General features: G+C 36.7%; 2 protein-coding genes across 4 annotated transcripts; one reads left to right on the plus strand and one right to left on the minus strand.

The window, feature by feature from the left end:
- Nucleotides 1–222: 222 nt before the first annotated feature.
- On the plus strand, nucleotides 223–10,236 carry LOC111871337 (von Willebrand factor A domain-containing protein 8). Its single transcript, XM_023864369.2, has 4 exons — nucleotides 223–572; nucleotides 1,740–1,929; nucleotides 2,546–2,784; nucleotides 9,261–10,236. Exons 1-4 carry the CDS (start codon nucleotides 421–423, stop codon nucleotides 9,367–9,369), a joined length of 690 nt encoding a protein of 229 aa, XP_023720137.1. The 5' UTR covers nucleotides 223–420; the 3' UTR covers nucleotides 9,370–10,236.
- A 1,676-nt stretch (nucleotides 10,237–11,912) lies between these two features.
- Nucleotides 11,913–14,256, minus strand: LOC111871338. Of its 3 annotated transcripts, XM_023864371.2 has the most exons (3): nucleotides 14,042–14,256; nucleotides 13,124–13,779; nucleotides 11,913–12,274 (listed from the first exon to the last, which is right to left on the minus strand). In XM_023864371.2, exons 1-3 carry the CDS (start codon nucleotides 14,088–14,090, stop codon nucleotides 12,227–12,229), a joined length of 753 nt encoding a protein of 250 aa, XP_023720139.1. In that variant the 5' UTR covers nucleotides 14,091–14,256; the 3' UTR covers nucleotides 11,913–12,226. The 3 variants fall into 3 exon arrangements, with proteins under 3 accessions (XP_023720139.1, XP_023720138.1, XP_023720140.1); XM_023864370.2 differs by lacking the exon at nucleotides 11,913–12,274 and having other exon boundaries at nucleotides 12,600–13,779; nucleotides 14,042–14,254; XM_023864372.2 differs by lacking the exons at nucleotides 11,913–12,274; nucleotides 14,042–14,256 and adding an exon at nucleotides 13,859–13,976 and having other exon boundaries at nucleotides 12,600–13,779.
- Between the last annotated feature and the right edge of the window lie 4,293 nt (nucleotides 14,257–18,549).

Raw genomic sequence — 18,549 nt, forward strand, 5'->3', positions numbered from 1 at the left:
CTGTGGCTGTAACTGTACCAGTCTGTGATCAGTATTGCATTCTGCTTGCATTTTTCCCAGCTTCCATATATACAGCTGCTTCATTGCAGCTGATGCTCATAACCCAGCCAGTCCGAAAGCTTCATGCAAAATTTGAACTGGAATGACTGATTACACTACTAGTGTGTTTTGTTTGAAATTTCCATTGCATATCAATTCTACACATACAACTTCAATGTACAACATCTTATGAGCTATAAGCTGTCTTTGACATTGCTTGTTTTCAAACTTGCTACCTGTCACTATGACCCTCCTGAGAACAAACTCCGTGATTTCAGTCCGCAAGCGAACCATCCCTCCTCAGAACAAGTTACCTAAAACATTTTGTTGACTCTGGCTTCAGTGACCTTACCAAGATGATCTGGATTTGAACTATTATGTATGTACAAAGTACTCACCCAGTGCATTGCAGGTTTAACTGGAGAGAAGACCATATACCGGAGGCGAGCAGAGAAAGAGCCAGAAATGGGAACACCACAAACAAAACAAAAACGACTTAAACTCGTGATAGATGTTTCTGGCAGTATGTATAGGTTAGTATATGATTTCATATTGTTAACTGTAGAAAATGTCAGAAATAGGTGGTATGTACAGAAAAATTCTGTGAAGTGACATTTTTTGTCTGCATGATTATAAAAGAATAAACTAGAAGTTATGTTGTGTATTGTGCCGTATTTTCTGATTGATGTTCTATGTGGTAATGGTGTGATCAGACTGGCTTGAAGAAGACCAGTACTGGCCCTAAGGTGTTGTGGAAGTAGTTTTAATAAAACTATTTTACACCAAGGGAGATAGTTGTGTTGAGGATCAAAGAGAGACTTAAATTTTACAGATAACTGTACAAAAAATTACTTTTTAAAAGTTATAATAGTCAACAATTCATTGGAGACTTGAATGGAACTTATGTACATTGTGTAGAACATACCTAAATGTATATACAAAAATATGTATTCAGTTTAGTTAATTCATTTCACAGAAATCTATCTTTCATTCTGAATGTTAAAAATAGACATTTCCATCCATGTTACCTGCTCTTTCAGAGTGTTAGATTGTACTACAAATGAATCTGTCAAGTCTAGGGATTCACCACCAAATTCTCAAGATTTAAATCTATCAAACTACACTGTCTGGAATGAACATAAATAGTTAGTGCACAATAACCAGGGGGAACTGTTTTAGTCCCTGGAATTACTGCAGCACAGAAATGAAAATGCATGGCCTCTTGTATTTAAGATAATATTCAGTCAGTTTCAATCAATGAAAAGAATGGGTTCAAGCCATAATCCAAGAAAATGGAGGCCATATTCAACACCATTTCGGATAAAAAGAAGTGACTGAATTATGAATAAAATGCTTACTTATAACATTCAAATGGAAATATTTTCCTATATAACAAACCAACTGATTGCATCAATCTTTTTACACATATTCTATACAACATATATTTTCCATTCATTTTTACATTTTTTCTTTGGAGTATTTTTAGTGTATGGCATTACTGATTAGCTATACTAGATTATTTTATCCTTGGTTAACTGTAACAGTTCTTATTTATCCCATATTTGATTGTCAGTGCATGCCATATGTCCATGATTCACATCATCCTTTTTGGAAGACCAGACTGTCATCAGACGCAATTTATCCCTATAGTATTAACTGATATTAACAAATCATTTAAATCATAAATTTATGCATTGTAGGTTCAACAATTATGATGGTAGGCTTGATCGTGAGATGGAAGCAGTGGTGTTGGTAATGGAAGCATTCCAAGGCCATGAAGGCAGAATCCAATATGATATAGTTGGACATTCAGGCGAGAGCCACAACATAACATTCATAGACCACAAAAATCCACCTGCTGACAACAAACAACGATTAGACATCATCAAGGTGTGTCAGCCAATCCATTGCTTCATGTATGTCAACCCAGGCACAAACTTAGGCTATGCGAAATATGTAGGCCTGAATCTGTTCTTGGGTGCTAACTCCATGCAGAGCCCTTCTTGGGAAGCTCATAATTGCTCAGCTGATCAACAAAATGTTCAAAATTTTATGGAGCCTGAGGATTCATAACAATTTTCAAACAGCTCACAACTGGACCCATCCTGAACCAGTTAAATCCAATCCACACCTGTTTTCTTTAAGGTTCATTTTCATTTTATTCCCCTGTTTATGCCTTCTGTCATGGATGGTTTCTTCCCTTCAGGTTTCCTGACTAAATAATGAATGAATATATAAGTGGTGGGCCTTCTCAGCCCTTGCACCACAACCTACAGAGGTCTATTTCCTGACTAAACTTCTGTGTATACTTCTCAGCTCCCATGCATGGTACCTGTCCTACAAAATTCTTCCTCCTTGGTCTGATCATGTTAGTATTTGGTTGAGTACAGATTATGAACCACCTCATTATTGTGAATCAAGCTATATCTCTTTGGTAGTTTTCTTGTTTTAAGGCTGGAATTCATATGGATTTCAGGCAGCATTAAAAGTCTACTTTTCATTCCAGACAATGCATGCCCATTCACAATTCTGCGTGTCAGGTGACAACACCCTAGAAGCCACACAGTCTGCAATAGCCTCTCTAAGCCAAGAGGACTGTGACGAAGCAATTGTGGTTATACTGTCTGATGCAAATCTGGAGCGTTATGGCATTCCTCCAGAGATGTTTGCAAGAGCAATGAATTCAAATCCAAGAGTCAATGCATATGCCATCTTTATTGGCTCATTAGGAGATCAGGCATCAAGGTAATAGCTTTCATTTTCATGGTTATCTTTCACTTTTATTATATAAGATTTTAAATATTTCACAAGTCTTCATGAAAAGGGTTTCAACATCATTTCAACACACCATTTGAGTGTGGGCATTATTCCACTCTCATTTCATTTGTAAGTGTTCATAACTAATGACATTCATTTCTTCCTCCCTCACATAGAGCCTTCTCTGAACAGTTAATAATTGTTTGACCATTGACAGATTGCTTTCCATGGGTACTAAAGGTACACAATGTTGTACTTAAACATCCTATCACATTAATATTGTTAGTTTTGTACATATTGTGACATGAAAGCCAGAAGAGACGATAATCTATACATGGAGCCTTATCAACACACAACAATAGAAGAACTGTTTGATGCAATGTTTTCTATGCATTCCATGCCAAGGCTATAGAGTGAAGGCAAATGAGGCAAGGGGCCAGAGAATAGGGGTGTTAGGCTCCTAGAGTTGTCAGACAATAAAATATGGCCATGAGTCCATGGGACCGAGAACAAAGAATCACTGTGTTGGTGAGGGCCAGCAGCAATTTAACAGCCATTCAGTCAAGGAGCAAGCAGAAACTTAACAGTCACTGAAGTTAGTTGTGAATCAGTCATGCTTAGGTCATGAGTTAGTTGTGAGATGGTATAAAGCCAGCAATGACATGAGCATATAAGTGGAGGAATACCCACTGTTGGAAGATGTTACCTAGCAACGCTTGAAGAAGACAGAAGCCTTAATATTTGAAACAGTGATTTGTAGAGTGTGTAGATCTGTGAAATTGTTGTAGTTACCTGTAGTTAAAGAGTTCATTAAATCCAATTACAAATCCAAATCCCATGTCAGTCACTAACATGTGGCAATATGTATTACAGTCTCAAATACATTTATTCTTGTCTCATATAAATCTCTTTGTAACATGTTTTGGCCATATACAGCCATCATCAGGTACATATCAATTCTGCCAAAACTGTTTCACTGTATATGTTATCTTTTCACATGTAAACATGTTCATTTTTAAATATTATATATATATATATATATTGTGACATGTTGCACAACGGAGAACCCCTCCCTACCCAGCAGCAAGATGGCAACTCAGGCCACAGTGACGTGGCGGATGAGTCAGCGCTCCCCTCCCCCCCTCCGCACGGTGACGTAAGACAGCGTGAGGTAACAGCGTTGCTACGTAACAGGCACACACAGCCACTATATAAGAGAGCTGCGCTGCCTGCGAGTTAGTTGTAATGTGGCCGTCGCTGAGTTCAGTTGTGGTCAAGCTAACTTCTAGCCATCCCCGGAGAGAGTTGAAGTGTATCAGCGCCGAAGACAATTCTCCAGTCAGCAGCCTACAGTTGGAGTATAGCAGCCATCACGGAAAGAAGAACCGTATGTGTGTGTAATTGTGTAATTGGGAGTGTGTGATACAGTGATACAAAGCTCCCCTACTGTAAACGTGTAGACTACTGAAGGCAGAGTGAACTGATTTGCGCATAGGGTTATAAAGTGTGATACCCCGCAACTGTGTGATAATTAATTGTAGCCGTTATTTGTAGGTTGTTGAATAAACCAATTAACGATCCGAACGGCGTCTTCAGTAACAAAACACGTTACAATATATATAATTCACTAAAAGGTTCACTAAATTTATTAGGAATATGTTCACTAAAATGTCTGGTCCTTTTGAGCTGCACATATTACATTCAGTGCCAGTAGAAAGAAAAACACTTCAGTAGTCTAGAGAAATACCATATTTACAAAATTAGCAAATACAAACTACATAGGAATGACACACACGTTGACACAATCCAATATTTCAGACCTTGAATGAACTCTACACCAGATAACAGTACACACCCTCATTCCTCCCAGAAAAGGCGGACACAGCCACACAGAATATTCATAATCCCTACACACAAGCCACTGTAACATATGTAAGTACAACCACAAAAAATCAGTATCACATAATGCAAGCAATAAACATACAGTGTACAATAGAGTATATAATAATATATTTCTTATATATTGCGGATAACACTCATACATTAACAGTACATCAGTGTCTACACATGTAGGCCACCATAATGTGTAAGTATAGTAAGACCTCAATAATTCAGACTAATTGGGAGTACACCCTTGTCAAAATTAGTGGAAGTCAGAATTATAGAAGTGCAACTGAAGATATAAAATAGACTTCATGTGTCTTTTAGGCAAAAAAACGTAGATTGCATATCATTAAATAAATGTACTTGTCACAAAATGTAAAAATGGAAGTTCGATATCAGTCTTAAAAACACTGCAGGTAGCGTCAATGTAATAATCAAGATCAGAAGGTGCACCCCCCACCTCCAAATTTCAAATTAGTGAGTTTCACTGTTCTGTCAATAAAATCGAAACTACATACTGTGCAATAAAACAATGAACAAAAAACATAACAGTATATTCTGTACATTATACAGGTAATGCCCACATATTGCCACTGAATGCAGTACACACAGCTCAAAAGGATCCAGCATTTTAGTGAACATATTTTTAATTTTTAATAAACCTTTTAGTGAATTATACATGTATATAATACCAAAAAATTAACATCATGTTCACCATGAAAAAGTAACACATACACGGTGTGTCCAGGATCCGTTAGGACTTATTTTTTTAAATTTTGCCTTGCAATGCCATCTGTTGGCGAGTTGTGGCATTAAGATTCTTGAAGTTTCAGCTGTGGCTGTCTATAATTTCAAAGCGCAAACATCACTGCCTCATGTGTTCCGACCTTGAATATAACAATACTGTTCTGACCAGTGCTGATGATCATCGGAAAATGGTGGTTGAACAGACAGCCAACATCAGATTTTGTTTGAAGTTAGGCAAAACAGCCAGAGAACCACACAAAATGATGAAAAGTGTGTACGGTAGTGATTGTTTGAGTCGCTTGAACATTTTTCGATGGTATGCTGTATTTTGTGACACCAGGGAGGACATTGAAGACGCTCCACATGCATCAAAACCAAGAACAAGTCGCACTGAAGAAAATGTGAGAAACATGACCGAAATCCTTGCATCAGACAGATGTGTTTCTGCAAGACTCATCAAGGAGCTTTTGGGAATACCAAAAGGTACTACGCATCAAATTTTGACCGAGGATTTGGGTAAACATAAGGTCTGTGCACAGTTTGTACCGCACCCGCTGTCAGGTGAAGAAAAACATGCTGGAGTGGAACACTGCAAAGACATGTTACGGTCGGCCCAAAGTGATACAAAATTTACAAAATCAATTCTTACTGTTGACGAGACATTGTGTTCTCAATATGAGCTTCTCACAATGCAGCAGAGTGCAGCATGGTTGAGCCCAAAGAAGCCGAAACCAAAGAAAGTGCGCATGCAAAAGAGTCGAGTAAAGACACTGCTAAACATTTTCTTGATTCCAAAGGAATCATTCACAAGGAATTTCTGCCAGAATGTCAAACAGTGAATTCTGATTATTATCTCAGAGTCCTCAATCGTTTGTGACCGAGAATTCTTCAAATTCAACCTGAATATCGAGAGCAAGGTTCCTGGTCGCTCCTCCACGACAATGCCCCACCCCACAAATTGAAGATCATGCGCAATTTTTCGGCCAGAAAAGGGATCACAGTCCTTGATCATCCTCTGTATTTGCCAGATTTGGCTCCAGCAGATTTCTGGTTGTTCCCAAAGTTAAGTTGGCAATGCAAGGAGACCATCACGACACCATCCAGGACATCCAAAGGGAATCTACCACAGTTTTAAATGCAATTCCACAAAAGGAGTACAGTGACTGTTTTTTAAAACTTTTCAATCGATTCCAGCTATGTATTGATTCAGGAGACTATTTTGAATAAAAACAGTGACATTTTGAAAATAATTCACGTCTCGTATTTTTAATGAACAGTCCTAACAGAACTTGGACACACTGTGTAAATATTTGTGATTTGTAAAATTTAGTGACGAGTTGTTCACGAGTCCGCTGTCAAATATTCGACCTAAGCATGCCTCTACCCATGAGATAGAAGGAATCATCAAATCCTTAAAAGCCAAATACTCCCATGGTTATGATGAGATACCTGTCGCAATATTGAAAGCTAGTGCCCTATTTATTAGTTCTCCGCTAACATATATTGTAAATAAATCTCTTTCTTCAGGAATTTACCCAACTAGACTGAAATTTTCAATAGTAAAACCAGTATTTAAAAGTGGGGATAAACTTAACATCTCTAACTATAGACCAATATCTTTGTTACCGGCTTTCTCTAAGGTATTTGAAAAGGTAATATATTTAAGGCTTAACCAGCATCTAATACAAAATAAGATACTTGCTAGTGATCAATATGGATTTAGAAAAAACTCTACAACAAATAGGGCCTCTTTTAAATTATTAAATGAAATTTTAGTAGCCATGAACAATAAATTAACTATTGGGGGCATTTTCTGTGACCTGAAGAAAGCATTTGACTGTGTTAACCACGAAATATTTTTAAATAAACTGGGATACTATGGGATAAATGGAGTATTTAAAAAATTAATCAAGTCTTATTTGAACAATAGATACCAAAAGGTAGTATTAAATAATAGGACAACCTATAATACCACCTTTTCTGATTGGGAGATCATCAAATATGGTGTCCCACAAGGCTCTATATTAGGTCCTTTATTTTTCTTATTGTATATTAATGACTTACCCAAAGTAATAACAAATAATGCGAAGATTATTTTATTCGCTGACGATACTAGTATCATAATATCCGATTCGAGCCCTCATAATTTGGAAATTAATATGAATAAACAATTCTTAGCCATAAACAAATGGTTTGAAGCTAACCTGCTATCCTTAAATTTTAATAAAACNGAATATGGGATAATTTTCTGGGGTAGCTCAGCAACTAGTATAAATGTTTTCAGAATGCAAAAGCGGATCATTAGAACTATTATGAATGTAAGAACTAGAGACTCATGTAGGGAACTATTCAAAAACCTAAAAATATTACCAATGTACTCACAGTATATATACTCTATAATTCTGTTTGTTGTAAATAATAGAGACCTATACAGTTCAAAGTATGAGACCCACAATCTTAATACTAGACATACCACAAATTTGCACCTTCCCACATCATGCCTAACAATCTTTCAGAAAGGACCATATTATTTTGGTATTAAGGCTTATAACCACCTGCCATCCAGAATCAAGAGTATGAGTAATGATGTGAAACTATTTAAACTGAGGCTAAAAAGATTTTTTCTTTCAAATTCTTTTTATTCCTTAGAGGAATACTTTAACCATGTATGTAATTAAAATTGGTAATTGTACCCCTGATATGATATAATTTTATATCATTACCTAAGTATTTTGTATCAATTATTGTTTTATAATTTTGATCATTTTATGCATTGTACATTAATATAAATCTTTTAACTGTCTTAATGACAAAAGTATGTATGTAGTTTTTGTATTTGCATATTTTAATCTATTAGCTTGGGACAAAATCCATATCCACTGGTCAGCTGTACCATAAGGATCAACGGAATGTATAAATGTAAATAAATAAAAAAGAGTCCGAGACATCCGATTACCAATCCAAATGCTGTCTATATGCAATCTTATATGGATAACATCTTTCCAATCTTGTTGTACAAAAGAAGTGAAGTTAAAAGCATGTCTGTATGTATGTGTCGCATATCAGTAATTGTGAATCAGATATCTTATTTTCATCAAATTGTATGCGATCATTGTACCAGTGGAGACAATTCCACATCCATACTTAACATCTGCTATCAACAGTAACAGCATGATGGCCATACAAACTTCAAGTAGGATTAACATCAGATTTTGAAAGGTTTATGATAACATCTTGAGAAATGTATAACCAGGTACCTTCTTGTAGAATGTGAAATAATGTGACAGTGATGCACAATCTGAAGATATGTCTCCATTTCAAAACAATAATTCTAACTTTATAGCTGAAATTTGATGTTTAGTACAGGGATAAAGACCACAAACCAACTTAACAAATGTTACAGCTCTTTTTTTGCATGTTAAATATAACACACAAGTTGACAGCGTATGACTTTTTAAATCAAGTACTGAAATCTATATAACAGAGAAATTTTTCATAGCATATTATTATGTCATAGAATTACAAACTTACAATTCTTGTTAACATCTATGTGCAGATGGAGAAGCAGGTATCAAGAAATCTCTCCAAGGCCAAACATATTAATATACATAAAACGTGTCTATTATGGGAAGACTCGAACAGAACACTTTTCCTTCTTTCTTTCCTAAAGAATATCATCTGATCAGGAAATTCCTCTGTACAGACTTTTTTTATTTTACCTCTTACATTGTCTAAGATGTATCACTCTTTCTCTACATGTAGTTTAATATTCCAGTAACAAATGATATTCATTCTTTAATTATATCATTATGAATTTCTGTTTTTGTTTTCAGATTAACAAGCAAGCTGCCAGCTGGGCGATCATTTGTATGCCTTGACTTAAAGAACATCCCACAGATTCTGCAGCAGATTTTTGCGGCTTCAGTTCTCAATACTCAGTGATCACAGTCCTTTCATAGTGTCCATTCTTACTATACAGAATTGTACTTCACAATTTAAATATTATAGTTTGTAATTATGATTCCATGTAATATATGAGAATACAAGACCTCAACCTAATAATTCTAGATTGCAGCAGTGACAGCAAGAGAATGATGGTCTTGATGTAATGGTTTGTGTTCTCTGGATATTGATTTCAGTAAGCTGAATAGTGACATATAACCTGAAAGTCTAGTATGCAGAATAAGCCAGCTAGTAGTCTCTTCAATTCTCTAACTCATTTCAAACCTTTCCTTCATGTGCATTCTTTCTGATATGTGATATGTACTTTCAGATATCTTTCAGGTTATGGACATATATTAATAATATGACAGGTGTTTTAATAATAATAATAATAATAATAATAATAAAATCAAATCCTTATTTATTTGCATGCCAACTCAACAGCCCAAGGGCCTACAAAGTGAGGAGTGAAAGAAAGGAAACAATGATGATTATAAAATAACTTTGATTTTTCATTTAGAAGCTAAAATGAAAATAATAATAATAATAACAACAAAATTTGAGTAACAATTTAGAAGTGATAAAGTAATGATCATAATAATTATGTCCACTTACTGCAGTGTTTGACGACAGCCAAAAGACAATTACAGGCAAGCACTGGAGAAAGAAAACACATTAATACAGAAGTAGTGAACAACCAAAAACAAAGATGAAGAGAAATAAGAACATTATGACTAACAACTACATATCACAAGAACATTATTAACAATTTTAGGCACAAGATTATAAAATATGTGAGAAACCTTTCCAATTGGAAGTATGTCGAGATCTTTACCCATCGCGTTGGCAGCATAGGCGCACCGGGCAGAAGGACAGTGTTTATTTGAGTACAAACATTGAGAAGTCCTTAACACTGCAAGTAGAACACAAAGACTAACATTTTCCAACAGGGAAGTGCAATAATTGCTTCAACGTAATAGATGTCTATAACAAGGTGTAACACACAGACTATTTCCCCATATAATCAACAGTTCAGATGACTGACCCAGCAACACATCACATGTTGAATACCAGGTTTACACCCAATGGTGCACTTCAGCTTTCAATTCATCACCCTTTGTGGTGTGTCAATAATCCAAAGACAGGTCCAATGTCTAAGATGAGCGGTGGATGATAAAGATATATAGCTTATTCTCACTCCAGTTCCTGTGGACTTTGGAGCATAACACTTCTGACATGATAAGGTGGAAGCTGACCTGCTCTGTTTGTCGCAAATACAGCCCTAATTTCGTTTCTGATGAAATGGAACAGGGTCTGTATCAGTGGCACAAATTCCTGAATTGCTCTGGAAATTATGCAGAGGAACAGAATGTTTGTCCTTTATTACTTGTTCTGTTAGATATTTATACTGAGTGTAACATTCCCTTGGACATTACTTACTGAACACTATATATTATATATACCACACACAATACTCATAGGTATGTGTGTTTGTGTGACTGTGCGCACATGCATGAGTACACATACTAGTCCCCCTTTCCAGTCTTATGACTGAAATAAGTAGGAATTTGAAGAAAGCAGTTTTCTGGGATTTGGCACCATGTATATGTGGTGTTAACCGACATTTCGGAGGAACGTATCACCTCCATCTTCAGGGTAGAATGCTTGTCCCAGCTCCCTTCCCCCCCCCCTCCCACACTACTGCTTTCACTTGTATACTTGCCCTTCCCCCCTTCCTTCTCTGCTCTCACATAGCTGTGTATATTTCCAACACAGTCTGCTTTTACCGGTTCTCATGGTCTCTTCGCTTGCAGATTTCTTATATTTTTTCTTCTACCCTGAAGATGGAGGCGATACGTTCCTCCGAAACGTCGGTTAACACCACATATACACGGCGCCAAATCCCAGAAAACTGCTTTCTTCATAGTCACCGCCATGAAAGCCTCAAATCTTACAAGTAGGAATTTGTTCACAAATATGCAACAGGGGTAAAAATGTGGTAGGCTAGTACAGAGATTGGTATGGTCTTTTTTTCTGCATTATAAATGCAGGAATTATTTCAGAATCAACACCTCCCATTTACTGATCATAACAAACCTCTCTTGCCAGATTCAAACACAAGCAAGACAAGTCCTGCTTAAATTCTAGTTATAACTAAAAAATTCTGCGCAGAAGACAAATGACAGAATATTTTCTTATTACAAACTAAACATGCTTTCAGCCATGCCAATTTCTCAATTTAACATTAAATAACCTTAATGATTTTCATAATCTATTTACGGTTTGCTTGGTGACTCTCTCAGCAGCTCGGACACTACAGTGCCAACTGATCTGACAGCAAGTGGTCCTGGCCTAATTTAAAGTATTATTGCAGCATTTACCTGCGGAGACTAAGAAAGCAACACACAGCCTCAGTGTGTAGCTGTTGTCCCATTCCAAGTCTGAAGTGGTCCCTTCCTGAATATGTCACAAGCATTACTGCTTAAGTCAATTTACTTAGTACCCTCAGGAGTTCAGTGTCATAAAATAAACTGCTAAGAAACTTCTCCATGAACACCTCTGGATATATATTTTCTAATGAATGACAAGTTACATTTTCCATACTCTTGATAACAGCAAATCAGCTCTTCCAAAAACCTACTGCATGATCATAGTGCAAAGCTCTGGTCAGCCAAGGTCATGCTAATGGAATGATTTCATTCAGCAGAAGTTTACTAACCAGATTTTGTTATGAATTTCTCACTTTCCTTTCTATAGTAGATGTTCGACCCATATATTTTCTTGTTTCATTACTCAACTGTATTAGGAGATGAGTTCAGGCCAAAGCTCATTTCAGAACCTCTTAAGCAGTTGCCAGCTACCTCCACGAAGAATGTCTTCTACTCTGATTCCTTATTCCTGTTCCCTAAAGAATACATAAAATCCCACCATAGAAACTTGAACAGCAATATTAATTTTCTTCCCGAAATCACAAACATACACATCTCATGTAAGCATTAAGATATCAGGACTGTTAACTTGTTCACTACTTTTATGGGCATATTCTCAAAGAAAATGACCAAATTATTAGAGGTAAATTTGTCCATGTGCTTAACTAATTAAGCACTATGCTATTAAGGTGTATGGGGGAACGGATGTACAGAGCCACATTTTCTTGACCTCAACACTAGATGGAAGTAACTGGTAGCTTCATGCCCTGGCCACTTTAGCCCTGGGAAAAAAGCCTCTGGTACCCATCGGATAGGAGGTTGGGTGGACCCCAGAGCCAGTCTGGATTAAATGGAGAAAAGAAAATTCTTGTCCCTACTGAGACTTGAACGCCAACCCTTTGGTTGTCCAGCCTGTAGCCAGTTGCTATAATGACTACACTATCCTGGCTATTATAGTTTTCTATAATTAGGCTAGGAACTTACTTTTCTGAAAGATTAAGAGTGAACAGTAAAAATAATAACTTCCTGTAACTCTACACAGTAACAGCCATAAAATGCAAACATAAATTTGACCAACATTGCATCTTGCAATTATAGGTTCAGGAATAAACTGTTGTGTGCTGTAGTGTGTGTCAATTACATCATAGCTAACATATATTAAACAGACTTAAGACTTAATGCAGAAAGTTGCAGTAATATCTGTGCCTTCATTCAAATTTACATATTCCCCAACCTTAATTCTTACAATTTTCTGCTATTTCACACTCTGGATTTTGCTCTAGCTCCTGAAATTCAGATGATACACATTTCTCATTCTCTTGTACCTTAGCAGGGCCTCCCAGCTTCTCAATTAATGTTGCTAATAGTGCACACTTCTTTTCCTCCAAAGCAATTATATCAGCATGCATTTTATTTAGCATTTCTATTCTCCTCTCTTCATCATTATGGTACTGCTGTAGAAATTCTGTGAACCACGCAGGAGGTTGCTGAACTGAAGAATCGAAAGGTCCATAGGCACGATCTTCAGAATTTTCAGCAATTACCGCTTCTCCATCTTCCAGATATTCATCATGCAAATTCCCAACAACTTCCATTATTTCAACTTGCATTTCCTGTCCATCAGGACCTGGAATTTTCTTTGTGGTTAAAAACGGCTTTGTTGAAACTGAAACTGATGCAGCACTTACAATATTTGGATCTTTACTGAATATTTCTTCTACTGCGTTGTAAAATCCCCATTTAGTTCTCAAAGGAGACCCTCTTTGTCCAACATAAATTTCTTTAAACGTTTTCTTAAGGTTACGCCATTTTTTATCACACATATCTTCATTCACATTGTGGTAACCCCTCTCTGCAAGGTGTTGAGCTATCTTACGCCAAATATGCTTCTTTTTAATGTTTGAATCCTTGAATTCATGTTCGACTTTCTTATACTCTTCTATCAATGTAAGTACCATTGGTCTGCTCCATACGAACTTCTCTGTCGGGAGAAAAACACTTTTATTTACATTACACCCTTACAATTTGTAACACACAGATTAAAGGAACTGCAGTTATACCCTTTCCATAATAATTCGCTGCAAGAGTTTAGTGAACATCTGGAAATCATTTATATTTCCCTCGGAGAAAGCACTTCAACATTAAACAGATTACCGCTCCCCAGCTGTAGGGAATGTAAACTTAGCGGCGCATAGCCAAAAACCGATCCAGAACACGCTACGTTACTTGTTACCACAACTTACCTGCAGAACTAAACCCGTCCTCAGGGACCATAATAATTTCCTCTTCCATTTCAGACTACTAGGATAAATAATTCTAATGTTTAGAAACTATTTTACCTAATTAGATATACGAACTCCTTTTATTTTAGTGGATATTAAATTATGCCTTCCAAAACGCATAAAAATACTGAAATGGCTACCTACGCTATCTAATTGCTAGAAGGAACGTTACGCTACGCCACAATCGGGCATTGAAAGCGCTTTCCATTGGCAATCATGTCGCATGCCTATAATTTTCCCCCTTGGGGGGAAATTTTAATAACTCAAACCAAATCTGGAATAATGGAGGGAATTCCGAGAAAAAACTAAGATGAGAGAGAGAGAGCAGCAGACATTGGAAAAAAGAAGGATGTAGAGTATTATTATGTCACTGAAAGTGATGTGCGTCTATTTAAAATTACCGATTTAGTTCATGAACCATGGTCTGTTGCAAGAATTTGAAATAAGATTTGCTTGTGTAAACATTTAGAAATGTTTTTAAAATGTAATTACGTTAATACTGAGGTCGTAGTAACCGGTGTTAAAGGCATGACGTTACTCTACGTGTAAAACAGTATTCAAGAAGAAGAGCAATGCTGGAAAGTCAGAACTGGAAGCTAAACTGTTTGATACCCGTTGAACAACGTGTGGGTCGCGTGATGGAGTTAGGTTTGAAGTGAACATCTCCAACGTGAATGGAGAAAATCTCAAGTGCTTCAAAATGCTGTGAGTTACATATCAGACGAAAACAACGTAACAACTCACAATTAGTACAAGAACGCGGTTCTCTGAATTAGCATTTTACTGAATCAGAGTGTGGGAAATGTTAAGGAAAGCTTAGAACTTGCATGAACTTTGCAGTTAATTGGCATGGGTAGGTAGAAATCATATTTATCACCTTTTCTCCAGACTCTGCAGGCCAACAAATTTTCATTAAAATCCATTCTAATATCATGTGGATCCACTCCCCCATATGCCTTCATGGTGTAGTGCTTAATTAGTTAAGCACAGGGACAACTTTACCTTTTACCATGCCAATATCAGTTGCTATGTTGATTTAACATGAACTGACCCAAAATTTTAATTGAAGAGTACTTTGTTCTGCAATATAACACCGTGCAGTCCGTTGAAAGTCAACTGACGTTTTGGTTGAAAGTATTGCTTCTATCCTCAGTTGCAAAGAATAGGCCAAGTAAGAAATCAGCATAAAAGACAGTGAAAAGCTTGCTAGGTTTACTCTTCATTCCTGAAGATGGAGGCAATATGTTCCTCTGAAGTGTCGGTTGACTTTCAGTGGACCACATGGTGGTATATCCCAGAACATAGTATGTACTATTCGTACCCACTGCTCTGAAAACCTCAAATCCTACATAATTCTAAATGTTGTTCCAAAGAGTGTTTAATCTCATGGCATGTTATGTTCAGACCGACAACTGAATCAGATATTAATTATGATTATGAAATTGACAACAGTAATAATAAAGATGATGATAATAAGTAGAATACTCTTCTTTTACAGAATTGTGGAGGATTTGTGTATGGTTTCCCATAACTAACTAACTTAATGGAGCTGAGCCTTTCCTGAGAAGCTGCCAGTTGTGCAGCTATGCAAGACCTTCCCAGTATTTTATGCAACTTGAAGGTTCATTACCATGTTCACAAGAGCCCTCCACTGGTCCCTATCCTGAACCAGATCAATCCAATCCATAGTACCCCATCATATCTTTTTAAGATCCATTATAATATTATCTATCCACCTACATCTTGATGTCTGTAGTGGTCTCTTTTCATCTGGATTTCCCATCAGTATCTTATATGCATTCCTCGTCTCTCCATACATACTACATGTATACATACTACATCCTACTTGACTTTGTCATTATAATTTTACTTGGCTGCGAAGAGTAAAAGCTATGAAACTCCTCATTATGCAGTTTTCTCCAATGTCCCCAGCATCCTGTTCTGAAATACCCTCAGTCTTTGTTTCTCCCATAATGTCAGAGACCAGGTTTCACACCCATACAGAACCATGGGAAAAATTATATTTTTGTATATTCTTACATTTACATTTTTAGACGGCAGAAGAGAAGACAAAAGGTTGTGCACTGAATGGTAGCAAGCTTTTGAATATTCTTACATTTACATTTTTAGACGGCAGAAGAGAAGACAAAAGGTTGTGCACTGAATGGTAGCAAGCTTTCCCCAAATTAAATCTCCTAATATCTTCCTGAATCAAATTTTAATTTCTTACTGTCCTTCTCAGATATTTTAACTTTGTCACAATTTCAAAGGATCTGTTAGCTGTTTTTATGTCATAATTTTACCCCACATTCTGGTGACCAGACAGCAACATATACTTAGTTTTCTCATCACTTACTTCTAGACCAATCTCCTTACTAGCATCAGTTAGTGTTTCTGTTTTTTTCTCTATGGTATCTGTGTTCTCTCCCAGTAGATTCACATTATCAGCATGGACCAGCAGCTGATGTGTCCCGTTTAATTTCACTCCCACCTGGTTTTCCTAGACCTTCCTAATGGTATATGATGAAGAAAATTTTAAAACCAGTAGTGATATAGCATCTTGTTTTAGACCATTTTGGATACAAAAATTATCACACAAATATATACCTGTACAGACTTCTCCAGTATCTGCCGAACGCAAAAAATCTGATCGGTAGTTGGTATAATATGTCGAAACCCTCACAGATGATCCTCAGTAGTTTCCTTTCTATACAGACTTAACCTTGAGAGAAGGATATTGGAAAAAATGTTGTATGAAGTTGATAGAAGTGATATCCCACGATAATTACTAGTCAGTTTTATTGCCATTCTTGTGAATTGGTACAATAATAGACTCCTTCCACTGATCAGGCAATTCTTCCTTATTCCAAGTAGAATTAATGAGTTTACTGATCTCAGACCATAATGTTTCACCTTGCTTGAATCAGTTCTGCTGGAATTTGGTCACTACCAGGCAATTTATTCCTTCTCAACCTCAAAAGAACTGGGATCAGGTACTAAGGGCTCAGGTATATGTATTTCTATCAGTGCAACATCACTGACCTCATACATTCAATAACTGAGAGGAGTAGTTCTTCCCCTGTTCAACATATTTTGGGAATTTGCAAGCAGATCACCATTCTCATCGTTCACGTAGTTACTTCTAGGTTGGTAACCCATCTTAAATTCGTTGGTCAACTCTGTTCGGGTCTGTGATGTTCTTGTTCTTGCTGTTCATTGCAAGTTCATTGATTTTGTCTTTCAGATATCCCCCCCCCCTCTTTCTTTTTCCCCCCCTGAAATACCTACTGGTTTCACGTCTTATATTGTTCAGATTATCCCCATTTATTTTGCTTGGATCCTGTAACCACTGCAGTTTGGCTTGTATACTTTGACCTAATAATTTTGAATACCTTCATTGAACCATGGCTTATGCTTCTTCAGTTCATAATAACGTATACTCACTATGGCTGAAATGTTTATGTTCTCTCTAATGGTTTCCCAAGCTCTGTTAATATCCACCTAGGTATCCAAGTTTTTGAAAGCTGCAAAACTATTTGAGATTTCAAGATGATACTGCTCTTTACCCTCTGTCTCATTTAGTTTCTTGAGAATGAAATCTGCATTGTGTGTTTACTCACTCCCAGTCTCTCCCTAACTTTTTTCCACCACCATATATTGGTCGGTATCTCAATCTGTTACTCTGAATGATTAAACATTGAGTACACTTGAATGATGGCCCCTGTCTTTCAAAATATGGTCATTTTGATTGGTCACTTCCCGGCACCTTAAAAGAAGGCAAGCACATAACTGCTGAAACCCAGCAAAGACCCAGAATTTCCCCAGATTTTCCTCTGATCAGCATCTTGTCCATTAGAGGCAAACTATATGAGAAACTGATTTTAAGAACAATCCAAAAACACACTGAGGAAAGAATCTTGCTAAATACAAGCCTGTTTGACTTTTGAGCACATCACAGTATGACACTTTTTAATGTATGAGACTGGCAGATCACATCATTTTAAATTTCAGTAGTAATATGTCGACAGCTTCTGTGTTCTTGGATATCAAGAAAGTCTTCAACACAATGTGTCACTCTGCCCTACTATATAAATTGTCAGAATTAGAATTTTCAACAAGTCTCATTAAACTAACTGCTTTTCTCACTGATGGAAAATTTGAAGACTTGGTAAAAAGCAAATTGTCTATGCCAAGAAAAATAGTATCAGGGGTTCCTGAAGGTTCCAGCCTTGCTTCAGTATTATACAGTCTGTATATTAATGATGCCTGCGCTGTACCAGGAACTCATCTTGTTCTGTTTTAACCGACCTACTGACAAGGTTGGTGTGAATTGGCTGCCAGCCAGGATCTGTAAGTGTTCAATTAAACCCATTATCAATCCAAACCCCATCTATAGTCACTCTCACATGACGATATATAAAATTAGTAAAGGCAGATTACACATGAATGACACATCAATACTTATAACC

This window comes from Cryptotermes secundus, unplaced genomic scaffold (assembly GCF_002891405.2).
Source record: "Cryptotermes secundus unplaced genomic scaffold, Csec_1.0 scaffold2737, whole genome shotgun sequence".
NCBI lineage: Eukaryota > Metazoa > Arthropoda > Insecta > Blattodea > Kalotermitidae > Cryptotermes > Cryptotermes secundus.